Source organism: Neodiprion virginianus, chromosome 1, assembly GCF_021901495.1.
Source record: "Neodiprion virginianus isolate iyNeoVirg1 chromosome 1, iyNeoVirg1.1, whole genome shotgun sequence".
In the NCBI taxonomy this organism is placed as follows: Eukaryota; Metazoa; Arthropoda; class Insecta; order Hymenoptera; family Diprionidae; genus Neodiprion; species Neodiprion virginianus.
Window position 1 is genome coordinate 4,428,010 of NC_060877.1, and position 19,145 is coordinate 4,447,154.

The window sequence follows — 19,145 nt, forward strand, 5'->3', positions numbered from 1 at the left end:
TAATATCTCGATGACGTGAAAGGTGATGGACGTGCGTGGTATATAATTCAGGTTTAACTGATGTATTATTGACGGTGCGGCTGATATCACGTCTACGACGTGTTATTTATACCCACCTTCGACTAATATTATTATACGAGGCGTTCTACCGCAAAACTACTTGCGTCTGACCCTTACCATTGATGATTTATATTCATTTTCAAGTATCGTGTATCGTGTAGAAGAAGAACATCTTTCATCGGATCTTACATTTTTTGGAGCACGGGTTTGATTTTTACTGCTACCAAAAGCACGAAAGCCGAATTTTCGAGCAGATAGCTCTGATCAATTGGCTTTAAATTTTTCCCATGCATTCTTTGTTGAAAAACGAAAATTTTTAAACGCAGATTGAAGTGGTCAAGTTTTTGATTTACAAGCTTCAGGCGAAACAAGTAATCAAAAAGTGATTAAAGTCTGATTAAAAATGAGTTTAAAAAATACAATTTTATGTATTATTCCGTTTTTCTCACTTTCAATCACTTGTTTTGCCTGTAGCATGTAAACCAAAAGCGCAGAACTAAGAAAAATTTGATTGGGGCTATTCATTCGAAAATTGAGTTTTTGTGTTTCTGGGAGCAGTATATATATATATTTTTTTTTTTTTGTACACTCTACGCGATATTTAAAGATAAGAAAAAATCTCCGATGGCGAGGAACATGCTTAGGTCGGTTTGGTGTCGAATGCCTCATATACACTCGTGGTCATTTGTTGTGGCAAACTATATTAGCCTGCTATTTTTGCTGCCAGGCGTTAGTGTGCTTGATTATAATTATGGCAATGGAAACACCGCGGGTATTATATTGACCAGCGATTTGCGTATTCTTTGAAGCAGAAAAGTAAGTAAACAAGAAGAATCAAGCTGACAATGAGTATAATGTTACAGGTGCGAATTGCAGTGATACTGTGCTTTTTTTTCTCCCCCTTAAACGCGCTAAATTGAAATGAACGGTTGCTTTGAGGAAAAATTCTTATTAGACGGTTAGGAAGGGAGAAAAAAAATGGTGTAAAAGAAAACTTTGTGAAATTAAAAAATTAAAGACTAATCATGAATTGTTTCGGTTTTATACTAAGATAACGTCGACGTGTAAACGGAAAAACGGTAAACGATCAGATCAACGATGCAGAGTTAAGAAAAAATAATGTTACGCGCGGATAATTGACTGAAAAAATACTCATTTTTGCGGTTATGAAATAACACGAATTTGTGATATTGGTATATCAAAGACGAAAATTCTCGGAGGATCGATTAACCAACCCAAAGCACTATTTAGTACGATAAATTATCGTTTCCCGAATAATGCGTGCGGGATTATAACATTATGCCGAGGAAATCCGAGGAAAAGTAAAAGTAACTGAACGACAAGGATTCGTTTGAGGAGAAGTAAAAGCGTTGAAACGCTGTCAAAAGAAAGGAGGATTCGTCTTATTACTCCGAGAGTCCAAGAAGAGGATAATCAACTTTCTTGTAATTATATTCCATCTACGTTTTTTTCGTGAGAATTTCCAAAACACAAGTCAAAAGGACGATCAGTCGCCTGAATTCTAAGAATGACCAAAAAAAAGTCGATTTTTGATTAAATCGATTATTTTTCCTCGTAATCAGTTATTGTTTTTTACTCGCGTGAACGACGCAATGCAATATCAATTTATGCGATTATAGTATCAATTATTACCGTTGTCTTAATAACCGAGTATATATTTTATACAATAAGTGAAAGATGAATGAATATTTTTACCTGATATTGAAGAATATTTTGAACGAAATCATAAATTGTCAAAAAACTTTTCCGTTCTTAAGACTGCGTACTAAAATTGACATAATTTTGGTTTCGTACGCACCGTTTGAAAAAAAAGAAAATACGAAATAATCGATGAATCGATTAATTTTCACCGATTCGAACGAGTTCGTGTCTGATTATTTTTTTCGACCCAATTAATTAGACGCATCGATTATTCTTAGCTTACAATTAGTGGCCGTCGCGACATTAGATTCCAGAGTGCAGCTGCGATTTCGCGTTAAATCAAGTGAAGGAATTAACTTGGCGCAGTTTCTCCGTATCGCTATAAACAGCGAAATTTAATCAAGCCCATCCGCGGAGTTTAAATTCTCTTCCCCGCGATGTTTCGTTATACCTGCGGGATATAGGCAAGAGTTAGCACTCGCTGGAGACGGGAAATAATGGTAGACACGTTGGAACGATATCATGGCCGCTGATACGATTCCAGCCGCAGAGAATTGTTCCAGCATTTATACGGGGCGGGAAATTCTACCAGGGAGACTAACAATGAGCGTCCGCTGACTGTTTATATCCGACTGCGAAATGAACTCGGGAAATTACGAAAGGGTTAGAAATGCGAACTGCCACAACCACGACCTATGACTTCGTCCTGACCTCACTTAAGGCTTCATTAGAGTTTATTTTCAACTCGGAGCTTGAAGAGCTTGCCGGTAGATTTTCCGTTATTCTTTTTATTTTTATTTCGCATCCTCCTTTCGCCAAAGAATTGCGTAGGTGTACGCAACGCGGGTTAAAAATTGTTCTCGCAAGAATTTTCACTATGCTCGACGGTAAAAAGGCCAAAGCTCTGGACGACTATCCCTGAATTCCCTGAAATTCGTTACATTTTTCTACATAAATTGCCATTACCCAGACCTTTGACCTTTTCCCTTAAACTTTCCTTACCTCACCTTTCACTTTCGTTTCATTAGATTTTATTTCAAATACGCACCCTGCTCGGACTTTTGCCTAAATTATAAGCTCTCAACTCTTTGCCGGAAATTAATGTCTGACTGTGTTTGCGATTGCTTGGAATGACTCGAAGCCTCGGTCGAATAATTTACGCTTGACGAAACTTTATTCTAATGTCTCAACAACTTTCGGACACTTATCGGCGTTTTTGTCATTATCACGAACATAACTTTACTTCCGATCGATAATCATATACACGAGTATATGTTATGCGGTATGTTGAACTCGCGTGGGTGTTATAAGTTTTTTTTTTTTTTTGTATCGAATAAATAGTAGATGCGAAAAAATACCAAGCTAAGAGTAAAGAAATACGAATTGAACAAAAACTAGGCTCAGCAGTAAAAATAGCAGCCTAACACATCTTTTCAACGTAACCATGTTTCCCCCAATTTTCACTAAAGTTATTTGAGAAGAGGGGATCAGAAATCAAAGTCACGAGTTTTGAATCTCGATTCAATCATATGGTGTCGTAACTTTTTTGCTTGAGGCTGCTTAAAATCAGAAACTCTTCCGGGCTTCGGTAACTTTGAGTCGCCATCGATTATATGGGTTCGGAAACTCTTCCGCGACTGAATTTTTTTAACCGCAGATTGAGGAAAAAAAAATCAAAGTTCAATAGTCAGAATTTTACTGTAAATCATTGTATATATATATATATAACTGATTTAAACCTAAAACTGATTTTTTCTTTCAACCATGCAATGTTTGTTAGAAATTCTGGATCTTACGTAAAATTCGATAAATGGCAGTTGCCTCGAGTGAAATATTGTATCTTCAGCATTGCAGGAATAAGCGTTCTTTAGGAGAATAAAAAACGAAAGGCAAACAATATGTTTACCTTCGATATTAAAGTTTTATACACTCGTAGCCTTTGAGGAGAACGAGACAAGGATTTGAGGCCTTCCGTTTTCCGGTTTAATATCCAATCGTAGAAATGAGATTTTATCCAAGTCCCGTGAGCCAACCGCATGAAAGTATCATAAGAGAGATTTCACCAGCTCAAAGTCTCGCAATGCAGTGGATTACTCGCTTACGAAGGGGCGTAATACGTCCAACGGCTTAGAGATGATTGACAATAGAGCAATTAACTTGTACGTAATGGGAAATAGATTCACATTCGCTTCCAGGAAAATGTTTGAAAATAAAAAAAACTTTCTAAAATAAAAAAAACTCTATATATATAACGCAACCAGATAACTAGATCTACTGAAATAAATATTTTACAGGCTGTAATAAATAGACGTACCGCGGCACTTTACAAATTAAGCCACCATCGATTCTTCTGTGCTATCCAATTATCATTGAAAATTACTGATTAACGTAAAAAGAAAATTCCAAGTAACGGACACACATTTTTTTCTCTATCGATAGGAACTGTTGAAATTCTAAAACAAGAAAGACCGTTTTTTCGTATCATTTCCTGGTACAAATTTTATTCAATTTTATACGACCAGTTTAATGTTAAGTTCAAAATTACACCGAGCAGAAAATTTCCCCTCTGATATAAGGTTTTGAAGAATTATGTGGAAACCGATTCCATGATGTATAAAATAAACAAGTTATTTACTCTCATTTAAAACTCTACCTGGAATGATGTATCAATAGTAAAATAATGAATAGAATTACAATTTGCTGAAGTCTAGAAAACAAGGGGAATAACTCTGAGACAATTATACCCGTACATCGGTGGTCGTGTCGAGCCTGCCTCTGAAACAGATATGTCGTGTGTTTCCCGCAATCCCATGAAAGTCTGAATAATGTGTTTCACGTAGCGGAATGTATTTCAATCGGAAATGTATTCAGACGTTGAAAACAGCACGGAAAAGGGTATATGCGAGAAAAGTTGGTACGAACAAGGTATTATATTATCCTCGGACGACAGGGACTCGCGTGAGAATTCATAAACATTGTATTGCGAGGTTTTTTCAGTTACCCAAATTCTAAGCAAGCCTGGGAACATCAAAGGAATCCGTAGGTAGGGATCAGCCGTATAAGTCGTGAGAAAACGTGAGTTTCTCGCATAGGGCGAATCGACAAAAAATAATCCAAGTCAAATAAGTAATCCAAACCTGCCCGAAGTGCGAAGAAATACTTGGACCAGCGGTCAGTCCAAAATCGAGATCAAAGGAAAGCCCCGCGCAATTATTACCGCTCTCTGCACCATCCGGTGTATAAAGAAACGAGTAGCGTTCGTTGTAACCCATTTATCCCAAAGCCAAGGGGATCGAAATATACACCAGTTGATTAATCAGTGGACGATGTAATTCAATGTGGCGTACAGTCGAATACGGCAGTAACTGTAACATCCGCATAGTTCCGGTCCTAACTCAAACGAAAAGGGCGGGATTTGAAGAAGCGCTAGACATCGGCGGAAAATCGACGTTCGGTTCCTTCATTGGTAACGAATTTCGCGATTTCTTGCGTGACACAAATTACAGCGAGGCTGTTGATGCGAATTTTATCGTTTCGCCAGAGCGAAAAACCTGTTGCTGTAACACAAAGCGTGCGGTCATTACAAGGAAAAATATCGTCGTGCGAATTCGGGGCATCGACGTATTACATATATTTATATACCTATACGATTGTCATGAATAATTGGGGAAAAAAAGTATCCGATGTCGTGATGCGCAGTCGCGAAGATGCGAAAGAAGAGGAGAAAGATGAAACGGTATAATTTGTCGCGAGAAATCTCCAGACAAATTTACCGTTTCCGTTTTTAGACCTGGAACAATTTATTTCCAGGCCAAATGTATGCATGTACCTGTAAAAACCGCACGAATATATACAATAGATCTACTATATCTTCAGCGAGTCTCGGTAGAAGCAGATAGAAGTATTTGGAACGCTGCCAACGATTTTTATTCCCTTCGAAGTTTCTCTACGTGTACTGCGTTCTCAGACAATTCGTTACATTGACGATCCCAATTACAGCAAACGTAATTATCAGTCTAAAGTAATATCAGACGTTCAGATGAAATCTGGAGCGGCGGGTTTGACCGGCACGTTAATTGTCCTTATTTAATTGCAGATGAAACGCAGTTGTCATGTTTTACGGCAATAAACGACGAGTTTCTCGATGCATGCTTGGAGGAAATTTGTAATTACACCCGCCTTACTATCCGCGGTAAAATTAATTCGCACAATTTTCCCTAGCGGCGCCACCATCCGATAAACATTAACGGCATTGCAGGGAGTTTGCGAAGTTTTACGTAACAAGGCGCAATTTCACATATTTGAGTGATTTTCGCCCGGTGCGAAGCGAGTTTTATACCCTTTTTAATGACGATTTCATCGCCAAAGGGGTTTTTGTAGGGGAAAATTTGAAGCTGGGCAATAGTCACGTATCGACCTCAAGCTCTCAACGCTTCCGCGGATCTAGGAGAGCCATAAACCACGAATCGCGAGCCCAAAACCGCAAACCACCAACCGCGCAGCCCTAATCCATAACCCAAAACTCGTAAACCGAACCCTCGATCGTCGGTCGTAAACCTCGAGGCGAAGAGGAAAGGCCATAAGCCTATTTTGGATATTTCTTTCTAAAATCATGCAGATTTTCAATTGTAATCGACTGCTATAACTTGAAATCTGCATTTTAAATCTATAAAATTTTTTAAATTTCTGGTTTCACCGGTGAATGAGGGGGGTTCAACCGATTCAACTATCAAGTTTTTTTCATAAATCAGCTAACTACATATTTATATTCTCCCTTCTTTCATTGACATTGTTTAATACGGATAGAAGGGATCGATTAGTCACATGTATAATAATTACCATATTAGGATCTCCTCGTTTATTCGAGAAATTTCTATCAATTTATTATTATTATTATTATTATTACTTTTATTCGACTTTACTTGAAGTATCTCCAGAGAACTGAAGGTTTTCCACAAAAAAATGTATCTACGCCAGATGAGTGGGCTCAACTTCTTTACTGTCGGAAGGTACCTCCGTTGTTCGTTGAAGTAGATTTTTCTGGAACCAGTTCGGCCTCTTTCTAGGTACCTCCACGATTTTCTTGTTCTGTTTACGTTGCAAGAAAAGCAGAAAGTGAAACGAAAATAACATAAGACAGTCAAATAAACAACCTTTCAAAGTTGGCATGAACCGTAACATCAGTGAAAGCATTTCATCGTACCTTCCAATAATCTACCATTTCCTCACTCTTTTCACCGTCATATAAAACAATGACATCCTTCTCGACTGGATTCAAACCTAAATCATTCACAATAGCAGTTTGCATCTCTTTTGTTTCACCCATTACTTTGTCATAACAGTGTCCTGAAAAATAATAGACATAGATAGGACAAAAAAATCCGTCACAATTCAGTGAAACTCTTCGTTCACCTGGTTCGTTACTCTGATTCAGCACAATAATACAAGCTGCTAACTATGTTAGAAAATAAAACAGATTTCTCCAGGCAATATATCATCTTACTCACTGCAAAGAATACCAGCTTCGTGATCGTGTCCACATGTGTGACAAGTCAAAATGTTTGTTTTCGGTGACAACAATTTCGAAATATACTTAGGGTTTCCAAAGCGTCGTTTCCATCTTTTTTCAATTGTTCGCTTATGTGTGGGAACACCCCACAGAAAACCATTATCAATAATATTCTCTATGGAAAATGGACTTCTTCGAGGGATCGGCTGCGGCCAATTTTGCCCCTCATTCAATTCGACGACACATAACGCTTCTGAAATTATTAATGATCTATTGGTACAGACAATACAATCGACTCCGAGCTATTTTGAATTACGATAGTCAGACCTCCATGCACACCAAAATCATACATAATCTGTTATTCACAAATTGACTGATTATACTTTTCATGTAGTGAAACCCATGACAATCATCTCGGACATGTAGCCAACAAACGCACGTCACTAACAGCTTATTTATTTACAGGCATTCATTCATTCGGATATTTTGTCCGAGATTTTGTCACCGGCTGAACGCTCCGATATAGTTTCACGTGGAATAGAGCTTCCAGGTTAAGACGGGCAAAAAGTGAGGTTGGAATATCGTTATTTCAATTGTTAGGCCTCGACACGACCCTCCTAACTTTGAGAAAAAAGACAATAGTAACTTCCGTACCTGGAGGAAATCTCCGACTCAGAATATTCACAATTATATTATCAAATCTCTGCAAAGCAATCTGAACGCGATTTACCAGGCCGGACGCCATGTTTCTAGTCGCAAGTATTACTTCGTGATTCCGATATTCGATACTTGACACGAACAAGACACCCAGATCGATCAGCTGGACTCGATATTCGAGCTATTATATTTTCGCGTCAAATGTGAGATCATAAACGAATAACGATTGTTATATTGAAAATACGCACGACACTTTGAGCTCTGGAATGAATCGCATAATACGTTAGAAGTTACTTATGATCCAATGGAGGCGACGATTAATCACAAACGATTTTTTTCTACCCGTCGTTAATGCAGCGGATCAAAAAACCAGCAATAACCTAACCGCGTTATAATGAGTGGCGTTTTGCAGGAGACTTGGACAATATTATTCTGCGTCGGAATCGTCGTATTGAACATGTACTACCACGTTTATTATTCAGATCCCAGTTTATTCGGAAATGCTTTGTACGCTCCGCATACTGCCGCGCTCACGACGTCCGCAGGGATCGTCCTCAATGACAATGCAAGTAAATATAACGATGTTTCGATTGGAACACATTGATTTTTGATATTCTGCAGAGCTTGCTCGACAGCCTGAAATAGGAACCACGAGACAAGAATATATACATGCACTGTATTTTTAATAACAAAGACATGAGTAATGAGGGGAAAACTAATTGTGAAGATTTTCATGGATTTCCACGCCTCAAAATGAACCCTAAACAATCTCGAACGTGATTAGTTGACGATCTAAGACGGCCTTATGTTCCAGGCACGCGATTGGTTCTTAGAGATGCCTGAGCAAGAGCATTACTCGTGTCAGGAACGCACCCTAATCATGTTGTATCGTGAATCCACATAAGAGAAATGCATGCGCGCGATTTCAGTATAATCGCGTACCAAATTCAAATATAGGAAGTATTTCAAAATCTAATAACGAACATTCTTGTGACGATGAAAGCCGCAGTTTGAATTACACAAAATTGGATAGATCAATTTGTTACAGTAATCCTCAGATAACTTGGGAGTAACGGGTATTATCGATACTGAACTGTTGTCATTATTCAGTGAGCACCAATCGGGTTTCTCCCTTCGTCGTGCGTAGGATGCATGCTTCCAATCTTCAATTCGTCACATGGAAAGCGGGCTTACGACTTTGGATTCGCGTATTCCTTTTTTGTTGATTCGTAGGTCAAGCGCGAAGCGGCGGACGGCGACGCCGGGGCGCTGTTTTTTTTCGAAGCGGGTTTTAAGAAACAAGCAAGATTAAAAAAGTGGGCGTATAGATTAGAACGAGAGAATAAAGTAGAGCGTTGTAACAAGTGCGTACGTGGAGAATCGTTCGAAGATGCGGCTACTGATTATTCTCGTTACAATCGCATTTTCGTGCTTTGTTACGAAAAGTGAGGGCTTATTCGGTGAGGATGAAGCGTGTTACTCGTTCGCTGGTGGCACCGTATATCCAACCGGTACCAAACACGCGGGTCACCAGTTGCAGACAACTCAAGCAGTCAGTGAGTTGAGCGAAATATTTTTATTTGTTGGGACCGAAAATTCATTAGCGAATTTATCTTCATGTCTTTCCTAAAACTGGCGAGAATAATGCGATGAGAAATCAAGGAAATGTCACGAGATTGAATACTTGATAGTTATTGATATCAGCAAAAAAGCACAGTTATCTTCTTTACGAGAATTCAATCTCGCTTTCCTCAATTCATCTCAATATGGGACTTTTGAATACCAACCATTTGAAATTGTAATTTATTACACCTTATTGACAATATTAACAGCAGGTGTATTAATTTCGTATCATCATCTTATCTAATCTCTGATTAGGCGGTGGGATTAGCACTGATTCCAATACATATTGACCTGTTTCTTGTAAAAAAAAAATCTAAATTAACCATGCGTACCGTTTGTTTCAGTTGGAAAACAAGCACCGTTCTGGGAAGGTACGGCTGTTCTTGGAGGCGAATTTAAAGAAATTAAGCTCACGGATTACAAGGGAAAATATTTAGTATTTTTTTTTTATCCATTGGATTTGTAAGTTCACAGTCTCTGGAATGGGAATGAAATTTTTTTTTTTAAATTTACCGAAATTTATTTAGATTTTCTGAATTTTCAGCACCTTTGTTTGCCCCACGGAAATTCTTGCCTTTTCGGATCGATTGAATGAATTTAAGAAACTGAACACTGAGGTCATTGCTGCATCTGTTGACTCACAGTTCACTCACCTCGCCTGGATAAACACGCCTAGAAAGGAAGGAGGTCTTGAAAATATTAAAATTCCCTTGCTTTCCGATCTCACTCATAAGATATCAAAGGATTATGGAGTTTACTTGGAAGATCTTGGACATACTTTGAGGTAACGTGATCACACATTTGAGGCTTTACTTCGCAACCTGTAAAGGTAGTTTGACTTATTTATTTATTTTTTTTTCATGTTTGTTTTTATGTTTCATATAAAAATGCAAATGACGTATCGCCAAATATTTTTTCATTCTATTTACAGAGCTCTTTTCATCATCGATGGTAAAGGAGTACTGCGCCAAATTACAATGAATGATCTCCCTGTTGGACGATCAGTCGATGAAACTTTGAGGCTTGTACAAGCATTCCAATATACAGATGAACACGGTGAAGTTTGCCCGGCTGGCTGGAAACCAGGACAAGACACGGTAAGTATCAGAATATTGAGGCAATTGGGTACCTGCAGTACTGTATTTGTTAAGTTTTACACACGTAAGTAACGACTCTTATTAACGAACATGATTTTTGTATTTCAGATCATTCCGAACCCGGTGGATAAGAAGAAATTCTTTGCGAAAAATCTCAACTGATTAATTATCATGCTGATTATATTGCATATTTTTTCATAATTTCAAGAAATAAACAAATCTACCCTTTATTAACTACATTAGTAATAACGAAATCTTTTACTTGCTCAAAATTAGCATAATAAACTATTTGGATTGAAGTTTTTTAATGACGTGCTGAAGATTCACGACACTGTCGTTGATTGGATGTTGTTCTTGAAAGATACGTGTGTATATATTACCTAAATTTAACGGTCAATTCTTCTTCCCACTTCTCGGACTGGAGAGTGTGATAAGCTGTACCCTACGCGGAGTTTTAGCTGCTATCACATTAGGAACTATTGGTTTTGGAGGTGTTTTTTTAACAATGTCACTTATATTTTCTGTGTTACTTTCTTCTGTGTAAACAAGTTTTATATCTTCCGTCTCTTCAAGAACTACGTTATCAACATCCGTCGACTTTGTATTTTGAACGTTTTTCACAAGTTTATCATCTTTATTACCATTATTCGCCTCTTCGCTAAAGTCAGATGCTTTCACAGGTTTCGTAATGTCAATATCCATTGCGTCACTGCACATATCAATAATGAATTCAGTCTTCTCGGCATTATTAGTCTTACGCTTTGATTTGGATGAATTTGAATGCACAGATTTTGTTTCTGTCGTGTCATTTATGTTTACCAAACTAGATTCATACACATTTCCCAATTCTCCGTCTTGGAAATGAATTATTGAACAATAACCGTCTGTTGACGAAACGACTAAAAGACGTCCGTCGGACGACCTGAAATACACACAAATAGAGTTTAAATGCAATAATGTCGTATTGCTGTGCATTGTGAAACGCAGCATTTCATTTAACTCACCACGCAATGTCTGTCAATCTGGTATAATGAATGTTCGAAATTATTGCAATTGGAGAAACTTGTTGAGTGTCATATATGAGGACGGAACTTTTTGTAGCAACTGCAAATACTATTCTATAAGGAATTCCTATCATTGATACCGGGCCATCTTCTCTCAACTTAAAGTAAATAGGACAACAACGTACAGCTACTGTAAATTGTTCCAAAGACGGCAACACTACTATAGGCCTGAAAAATTAGAAGATATCGCGTTTAGACATGTCTGTTAGTAGAAAAGCGATGTTTCCAAATTCTGCATACAAAAATCCGATAATAAATGTAATGCAATCGTACATACTCCTTAATATTATGCCTGGAGAAGATAATTGTTGCATTAGACAACTTTTCAGAAGATTCTTGAGGTTCAATAATGCCAGATGGCGCAATAATCAATAAGCCATCGGGTGAAAACGTAAGTCTTCTGAAGAAGGATTGAAAAGTGTCATCATAAAACAAGCGTACAGTTTTGTCTTTCAGTGGGTGATTGGCCGGCGTGGGGATCTTGGCCTTACTGACGCGCTGAACAGTTTTTTTTGTGTTTATATCAAATAACCGGCATTGCCTGTGGACAAAGAAATTTGTGAGCCCAATTTGCACGGGAGAACTAACATTTTTTGTCGAAAACTATATGCTCTACTACCTGTCTGTACTTAATGTGCACACGTATTGATTTGACGGATCCCATGAAACTCCTTGAACAAATCCTTTATGATCTGATAATATACCCATGCTTCGCCCTTTTTCAACATCCCACAGAATGGCAGTATTATCAACAGAGCCGGAGACTAAAAAATTGGAATCAGGGGACCAGCTCAAATCGTAAACATCCTCAACGTGGCCTCGAAGGATCTTCCATAAATTCCATTGTTCTTTATTCTGATTTGTATCATCCCCTGCAAGTGGCGGTGGTTCAAATTCGCCCCTTTCTTTCCATAACATTATCGCAGACTCTGAAAGAATGAATTAAAAAAATTAGGGATTAAATAATTCAGAGTTAAAAATTGTATTACTCCATTTTCCTTGCTCACCGTCATCACCAGATGCAAGGATTTCACCCGAAGGAGAAAATCTTACAACATTAACTGCCTTCTGATGGCGACTCAAGTCCCCAACAAACTCCACAACCGTTGCTCCCACTTCATTTACTGTGAGATGCCAAATCTAGATTAAATATTGCAAATTAATTGAATAATATTTATTTGGTCACAATATTCAGGTTGAAAAAATCGAATATCTTTTAAAACTAATTTAGGCTTTTCATTCATGTCAATTACCCAGAATTCACGATGGTAAAAATTGAAACTCTTTACTTACCAGAACATGAGAATCCGCACCACCAGTAGCCAAACGCCAAAATATTTTACCGTCCGAAGTCTTATTTACACCGGGTTTTAGGTCAATACTCAGTACAGGATCGCGATTATGCCAGGATATTTCAGGAATCGTACACTTCATTATGTTCAATTAGAAGAACATGTATGAGAAAACGATAATTTTAACTGCGCCGTGTTTCGTCTATCCCGATTTTTATTAAAATTAAATCCACACTTCAATCGGTGATTATTATTTTCTACACATAACCTGATTTTGTACTGCACGAAGAATTTCGCGCGAAACGCTCCAACGTAGTCTGTGGTTGAGAGAACAATGAAGAAAATCGGTGCATGTGGGAGTTTCAACTCTGTAGAGACAATTAGTTCCTAAAAGTCACGATAGAGGTCGATCATTTAAGAAATTGCAACTCTGACTGTTGGTAGCATTGGCTCTTGACGCCACCTTGACGCCATCAACTTCATTGAGAGCGAATTACACCTTTAATCAATTTGTAGCGAAAATTCATGCTAGCGAGAATTTTCGTGGCTTCTTACTTTATTTTGTTTGTAGTTAATTAAATTACAAACAAAATGCCACGTATAATGATAAAAGGTGGTGTTTGGCGCAACACCGAAGTAAGTAACAATTTTCTAACCTCGATTATAAATTTCAAATGCGCCGAACCTTGCGAGATAAAAGCCGATGATAATACTCAAAATCAGCACTCTAAATTCTTCGGTTATAATTCAAAAATAATAATGCTTGATTTCTGGACAGATCATTGCATCAAAATTCACTGTACTTTATATCTTACTTCATTTCATTTTACCTCATACCTGTATAATAGTTGAGTTGAAAACTTTTCGTCCGACATAATTATACACACGTAGCAATTTATATATATTTTCTAGGATGAAATTCTCAAAGCAGCGGTTATGAAATATGGAAAAAACCAATGGTCACGTATAGCCTCACTGCTTCACAGAAAGTCTGCTAAACAATGTAAAGCACGATGGTTCGAATGGTTGGATCCAAGTATAAAGAAAACAGAATGGAGTCGAGAGGAAGACGAGAAGCTTTTGCATTTGGCAAAGTTAATGCCAACACAATGGCGTACCATAGCTCCAATTATCGGACGTACCGCTGCTCAATGTTTAGAACGCTACGAATATTTGCTGTAAGTACGATTGAGTCATGTCTTAAAAGTCAGCAGTAATAGAGAATTAGCGCTAATCTTATCCTCCATTGAATACTATTTAATTTTCAGAGATCAAGCTCAAAAAAAAGAAGAAGGAGAAGATGCAGCTGATGATCCTCGCAAATTAAAACCAGGCGAAATTGATCCCAATCCAGAGACAAAACCTGCTCGCCCTGATCCAAAGGATATGGACGAAGATGGTAACTGTTGACATGTATTACGATTATAACTAATAAATTCATTAAGTTCATTGATTCAGAAAATACTTGATAATAATCTCTAATTTTATCCAGAACTTGAAATGCTGTCGGAGGCCCGAGCTAGATTAGCAAATACTCAAGGTAAAAAGGCTAAGCGTAAGGCCAGGGAGAAGCAGTTAGAAGAAGCCAGACGGTTGGCGGCGCTTCAGAAACGAAGAGAATTACGAGCTGCTGGAATTACAGTGTCTCAGAAACACAAACGCAAACGTGGCGTAAACTACAACACTGAAATACCATTTGAAAAACGGCCAGCACTTGGTTTTTATGATACATCAATAGAACATGTTGATCCTCTAGCAGCTGACTTTTCTAGAATGCGTCAACAACATTTAGATGGAGACCTGAGGCAAGAAAAGGAGGAGGTACAATATGTGGAATTCTATTTTGAATGAAGTCAACCAATAAGTGTTAAGAACAACTTTTCTCATTCTATTTGGTCCAAATAATTGTATAATAATCGTAGATGGAGCGACGCAAGGACAAGCAAAAGCTCAAGCAAAGAAAAGAAAATGATATTCCAATGGGAATGCTAAACAATCAAGAACCAGTTAAAAAGAGGAGTAAACTGGTCTTGCCAGAGCCACAGATATCTGATCAAGAATTACAACAAGTTGTCAAGCTTGGTAGAGCTTCTGAGGTATCAAGTGTTGCATATGTTTTATTGAGTATTCAATCCATCCACAATTTTATTCTTGTTTTCAGTCAACATAAGCACATACAAATGATGTAGTATACTTTTTATTAGGTGGCTCGAGAAGTTGCAACAGAAAGTGGAGTGACACTATCCGACAGCTTATTGGCGGACTATTCTCTGACTCCAAGTGCAGCAGCAACTCCTCGCACACCAGCTGCTACGGACAGAATTCTCCAGGAGGCTCAAAATGTGATGGCTTTGACCCATGTTGACACACCTCTAAAAGGTGAACTTCGTTTTCATGAAATTACGTCTTTAGATTACAAATCTTGCAATAACGTTATTAAAAACTGTTACCACATGTTTTGTAAATCAACTTTGCAGGTGGTTTGAATACACCGCTACACAGTTCGGATTTCAGCAGTATTTTACCTGCTAATAATGTTGTGGCTACACCCAACACTGTATTGGCAACGCCATTCCGCTCACAACGCACTGACGGTACACCTACAAATTCGTTCAATACGCCAACATCTATACGAAGCCAAGCTGGAGCTCTGGTACCGACACCTGTTCGCGATAAACTGAGTATCAATCCAGAAGAAGGACTGGAAGGTTCAGAGACCCCTGCTCTTCACAAGCAGGTATTCTCAAATTATGAGAATAGTGAGCTGTACCCGAAAAGATCAGCAATTCATCAGCACATCAGCTGATTCCATAGTAGAATTACAGTTTTCATTTTTTTTATTAGGTGAAAGAACAGCTACGTGCTGGATTAAGTACTTTACCCACACCTCGGAATGATTATGAAATAGTTGTTCCTGAAGGTGAAGGAGATGATGAAAAAGGAAACGAGTCTTCAGACAATATAATAGAAGATCAAGCTGACATTGATGCTAGACGTCAACAGGAAATAATTGAGCAGCGTAAGTTTCGTAATCCAGAAGTAACTATCAATTTGCTCAAAATTATATTTCATCCAAAAGTCATGAAAATTTGATTGATTATTGTTCAGAAAAAAGGGATCTTGCTCAAAGATCACAAGTGATCCAACGAGATATGCCCAGACCCGTAGACATCAATATGAACATCTTGCGACCGCTTATGGATAGTCCACTAACGGACTTGCAGAGGGTATTGAAACAGAAAATAATCCAATAATCAAATGTAGCAGTAAATGTTGATTATGAAAATTCAAAATATTAAATATTCATTTCAGGCCGAAGAATTAATAAAGAGAGAAATGATCACAATGCTTCAGTACGACTCGCTGGAAAACCCAGTGACTACAGTTACCAAACGAGGATCAAGTTCTTCAATTGTACAAGCTACCGCATTTCTGGAACAGCATCCCTACATAGACTACGATCCAGAAGAACTTGCGCAAGTAAGTGAAGTTACTATCTGACAAATACTACGTTCTGCCCTACAAAAAATAAAGTTGATTTTGGTATCGACTTTTTTATACTATGCTCCAATTTTAACTGAAGTATAACCTTTTCACAGGCTCGTAAACTTTTGGAGCAAGAAATGGCAGTTGTGCGGGAAGGAATGGCACATGGAGAACTAAGTTTAGATGCCTATTCTACTGTCTGGGAAGAATGTCTGTCACAGGTTTGTTTTTGTTGTCTTTTGTTACAGTTCATCACGTAAAGAATTATATGAACGCGATTAAAAAATTAAATCGATTATTTATTATAGATTCTATATCTGGAGAATCAGAAGCGATACACAAGAGCTACTTTAGCTTCAAAGAAAGATAGGGTCGAAGCATGTGAAAGAAAATTAGAAGAAAACCGTGTTCATATGACTGGGGAAGCAAAACGTGCAGCGAAAATGGAGAAGAAGCTCAAAATATTGACTGGAGGCTATCAGGTAAAGTAATATCTGTGGAATTGTATCGTGATGTCATGATTGAACGATTCTGAATTTAACAAAATTCAAATTATCAATATGCTCCTCTTTATGAATTTCTGCTAACATCTTTTCACAGACACGTGCACAAGGATTATCAAAACAAATACATGACTTATGGGAACAAATCGAACAGGCTCACCTCGAACTATCAACTTTCAAATTTCTCCAAGCACAAGAGGAAGCTGCAGTACCAAGGCGACTGAATGCACTCATGGAAGACGTCAATAGGCAAACTGAAAGAGAACGTATCTTGCAAAATAAATTTGCTGAGCTTCAAGATCAGTTGCAGCAGTTACAAGTGCAATAACGTTAACGTAAGAGAGGTTAGATGAAATACTGAAGAAAAAAAAGTAAATATTAAATGAGGAATTGTTCACCTCGTTCCAAAATTAGCAACTTATGATAAAAGATTAATAAATGACTGCATAATTTATACATGATAATCATTCACGAATGTATTTGTGCTGATATTTCTGGTCTTAAATAACTTTAAGTAATAAACAGTCTACATTTTCAAAGATCACTGAGGTCTACAGCATCTACTTGTGCGGTTATGCTCTCCTCTTTCTCAGACTCTGACTGTAGGACAGGAGGTGTTTCTATCGTTTTGGTTGGATTTGCGGTTTCAAGCTTAGCCCAAGTCCCTGGTTCAGCTTTTTTCAATTTTATTTCTACTTTAGTCGGCAACATGTTTACGCTACTTTCTTCCACATTGACTACCTAAAATAGTGCAAAAATAATCCTTGAAATATAGTTGTCCAATCAAAATTTAGCTATTTGTTTGTTGTCAAAATTATTTACACTGAAATGAAATAATTCGACATTGAATTGTTATTAATTGTGAAACTTTACCCCTCTGAGTTCAACATCCAGCTCATATCTGGAATCTTCCTCTTGGAAGTACAGATCCACAGTCAATCGTACTGGATTTAATCTAACATTCGACCGGCTAGGCTGATACTTCTTACAAAATATGGAAACAACAACAAACCCTCCGGTTTGATGCCAATCCATTCGGCACTTGATGGTTTTGCTCTTAGCCTAAGGAAGAGAGATAAAGCTGACTTTCGTGCATAGAAAAAATAGATCACAAGAGATGTATAATATATTAGCTAAACTTTGATTTCAAGCACATCGTCATAACGCAATTACCTCGTTCAGCCAGAGATGGGTTCCCTGAGAACAGCCAGGTTGTTCCAAAAAAACGCTGAAATCTGTTGTCTTTTTCTGACAACATGACCAATATTTGAGCCCCTCGTGAAAAATAGGTACACCTGGATGATGAGTGCACGGTTCTTGATCAGCCAGAGTCTTCGTATACGAGGCTTTGCATCCCTTCCGCTTGCACATTTCACCAATCGGAATTTGAGTCTCTGTGGACGTTGTGACCTGTACAGCAAGGCCCTCAATTTGCTGCAGTAAGGCAGGTGATACAACAGGTATCAAAGTAACTTGAGGGCTGTCGTAAGGAGGTCTAGGCAAGCTTAGGTTAACGTTTTTCACCAGAGGTTTCACTTCAATGACTTCATTCATTCTAGATTTGTCAACGGCAGGTTTTTCCGGGTCAGCTGGTTTGACGTTCGTATGAAAGGACTTGGTGCAGCCTTTTATGTTCAGAAATTCCGTAAAGTCTGTACATTTTTTATTACAGCACGACCAGCCCTTATAAGCGTCGTGAAAAACAGGCAGTCCAGGATGATGAATGCAATCACCTAGTCATGGATAAATAATAAACTTGTAAACTTTTTTGCTATTGTGTCGAGATCGTGTACATACATAATAGAACAAGATAAAATTTCTTAAATTTTAATAAAGAAGATAACCTTAAATACTTACCTTCCTTGTTATTTTCAGGATCATATTTTTTACCACAACCACGATTATAACAGTGCAACATCTTTTCTTCTGATTCCGACATCACTATGATTCCAATTTATTTGCCTATTAGTGTCACTGGGCAAATGTTGTACCCAAATCTGTTGATACAATGCCACCCGAGGGCCGATTTTATCTTGTACGCGCTTTCCAGCAAATTCTATACAATTCCGTTGGATTCTATAGCCTGTAAATGTGTAGCTGTCAGCAAGCAAGCGTACACCACACATACGATTTACCAACACCAACGCATTCTTACGTGAAAAGCGTATCGTATGGTACACGCATGCATAATT

The 19,145-nt window shown here is 37.9% G+C and overlaps 5 protein-coding genes across 5 annotated transcripts; 2 read left to right on the forward strand and 3 right to left on the reverse strand.

Annotated features, from left to right (window-relative positions):
• Positions 1 to 6,557: 6,557 nt before the first annotated feature.
• Positions 6,558 to 8,035, reverse strand: LOC124298231 (39S ribosomal protein L32, mitochondrial). Its single transcript, XM_046749973.1, has 4 exons — positions 7,886 to 8,035; positions 7,230 to 7,484; positions 6,926 to 7,068; positions 6,558 to 6,810 (listed from the first exon to the last, which is right to left on the reverse strand). The coding sequence occupies exons 1-4, from the start codon at positions 7,974 to 7,976 to the stop codon at positions 6,691 to 6,693; spliced, it is 609 nt and encodes a 202-aa protein (XP_046605929.1). The 5' UTR covers positions 7,977 to 8,035; the 3' UTR covers positions 6,558 to 6,690.
• A 1,072-nt stretch (positions 8,036 to 9,107) lies between these two features.
• Positions 9,108 to 10,907, forward strand: LOC124298214 (peroxiredoxin-2). Its single transcript, XM_046749929.1, has 5 exons — positions 9,108 to 9,444; positions 9,856 to 9,973; positions 10,056 to 10,295; positions 10,443 to 10,608; positions 10,717 to 10,907. The coding sequence occupies exons 1-5, from the start codon at positions 9,279 to 9,281 to the stop codon at positions 10,768 to 10,770; spliced, it is 744 nt and encodes a 247-aa protein (XP_046605885.1). The 5' UTR covers positions 9,108 to 9,278; the 3' UTR covers positions 10,771 to 10,907.
• LOC124298154 (chromatin assembly factor 1 subunit B) lies at positions 10,102 to 13,407 on the reverse strand. Its single transcript, XM_046749817.1, has 7 exons — positions 12,966 to 13,407; positions 12,680 to 12,812; positions 12,292 to 12,601; positions 11,950 to 12,213; positions 11,613 to 11,840; positions 10,989 to 11,530; positions 10,102 to 10,586 (listed from the first exon to the last, which is right to left on the reverse strand). Exons 1-6 carry the CDS (start codon positions 13,104 to 13,106, stop codon positions 11,002 to 11,004), a joined length of 1,605 nt encoding a protein of 534 aa, XP_046605773.1. The 5' UTR covers positions 13,107 to 13,407; the 3' UTR covers positions 10,102 to 10,586; positions 10,989 to 11,001.
• A 4-nt stretch (positions 13,408 to 13,411) lies between these two features.
• Positions 13,412 to 17,497, forward strand: LOC124298118 (cell division cycle 5-like protein). The gene is made up of 13 exons (XM_046749748.1): positions 13,412 to 13,600; positions 13,877 to 14,142; positions 14,233 to 14,363; positions 14,457 to 14,785; positions 14,887 to 15,060; positions 15,169 to 15,343; positions 15,442 to 15,701; positions 15,809 to 15,983; positions 16,073 to 16,191; positions 16,277 to 16,444; positions 16,564 to 16,671; positions 16,759 to 16,932; positions 17,051 to 17,497. Exons 1-13 carry the CDS (start codon positions 13,556 to 13,558, stop codon positions 17,279 to 17,281), a joined length of 2,355 nt encoding a protein of 784 aa, XP_046605704.1. The 5' UTR covers positions 13,412 to 13,555; the 3' UTR covers positions 17,282 to 17,497.
• Positions 16,729 to 19,041, reverse strand: LOC124298203 (cysteine and histidine-rich domain-containing protein morgana). The gene is made up of 5 exons (XM_046749904.1): positions 18,811 to 19,041; positions 18,127 to 18,686; positions 17,827 to 18,015; positions 17,484 to 17,694; positions 16,729 to 17,207 (listed from the first exon to the last, which is right to left on the reverse strand). Exons 1-4 carry the CDS (start codon positions 18,890 to 18,892, stop codon positions 17,488 to 17,490), a joined length of 1,038 nt encoding a protein of 345 aa, XP_046605860.1. The 5' UTR covers positions 18,893 to 19,041; the 3' UTR covers positions 16,729 to 17,207; positions 17,484 to 17,487.
• Between the last annotated feature and the right edge of the window lie 104 nt (positions 19,042 to 19,145).

Coding starts and splice junctions, on each gene's coding strand:
- LOC124298231 (XM_046749973.1), bottom strand. CDS start 7,976: ATGGCGTCCGGCCTGGTAAATCGCGTTCAGATTGCTTTGCAGAGATTT. Junction 7,485..7,885: donor GAGTCGGAGATTTCCTCCAG/GTACGGAAGTTA, acceptor TAATAATTTCAG/AAGCGTTATGTGTCGTCGAA. Junction 6,811..6,925: donor AAATGGTAGATTATTGGAAG/GTACGATGAAAT, acceptor CAACGTAAACAG/AACAAGAAAATCGTGGAGGT.
- LOC124298214 (XM_046749929.1), top strand. CDS start 9,279: ATGCGGCTACTGATTATTCTCGTTACAATCGCATTTTCGTGCTTTGTT. Junction 9,445..9,855: donor GCAGACAACTCAAGCAGTCA/GTGAGTTGAGCG, acceptor CGTTTGTTTCAG/TTGGAAAACAAGCACCGTTC. Junction 10,609..10,716: donor GGAAACCAGGACAAGACACG/GTAAGTATCAGA, acceptor TTTGTATTTCAG/ATCATTCCGAACCCGGTGGA.
- LOC124298154 (XM_046749817.1), bottom strand. CDS start 13,106: ATGAAGTGTACGATTCCTGAAATATCCTGGCATAATCGCGATCCTGTA. Junction 12,813..12,965: donor GTGCGGATTCTCATGTTCTG/GTAAGTAAAGAG, acceptor TATTTAATCTAG/ATTTGGCATCTCACAGTAAA. Junction 12,602..12,679: donor CCTTGCATCTGGTGATGACG/GTGAGCAAGGAA, acceptor TCATTCTTTCAG/AGTCTGCGATAATGTTATGG.
- LOC124298118 (XM_046749748.1), top strand. CDS start 13,556: ATGCCACGTATAATGATAAAAGGTGGTGTTTGGCGCAACACCGAA. Junction 14,364..14,456: donor AAAGGATATGGACGAAGATG/GTAACTGTTGAC, acceptor AATTTTATCCAG/AACTTGAAATGCTGTCGGAG. Junction 15,702..15,808: donor CCCCTGCTCTTCACAAGCAG/GTATTCTCAAAT, acceptor TTTTTTTATTAG/GTGAAAGAACAGCTACGTGC.
- LOC124298203 (XM_046749904.1), bottom strand. CDS start 18,892: ATGTCGGAATCAGAAGAAAAGATGTTGCACTGTTATAATCGTGGTTGT. Junction 18,016..18,126: donor CCCATCTCTGGCTGAACGAG/GTAATTGCGTTA, acceptor TCTCTTCCTTAG/GCTAAGAGCAAAACCATCAA. Junction 17,695..17,826: donor TGGATGTTGAACTCAGAGGG/GTAAAGTTTCAC, acceptor GCACTATTTTAG/GTAGTCAATGTGGAAGAAAG.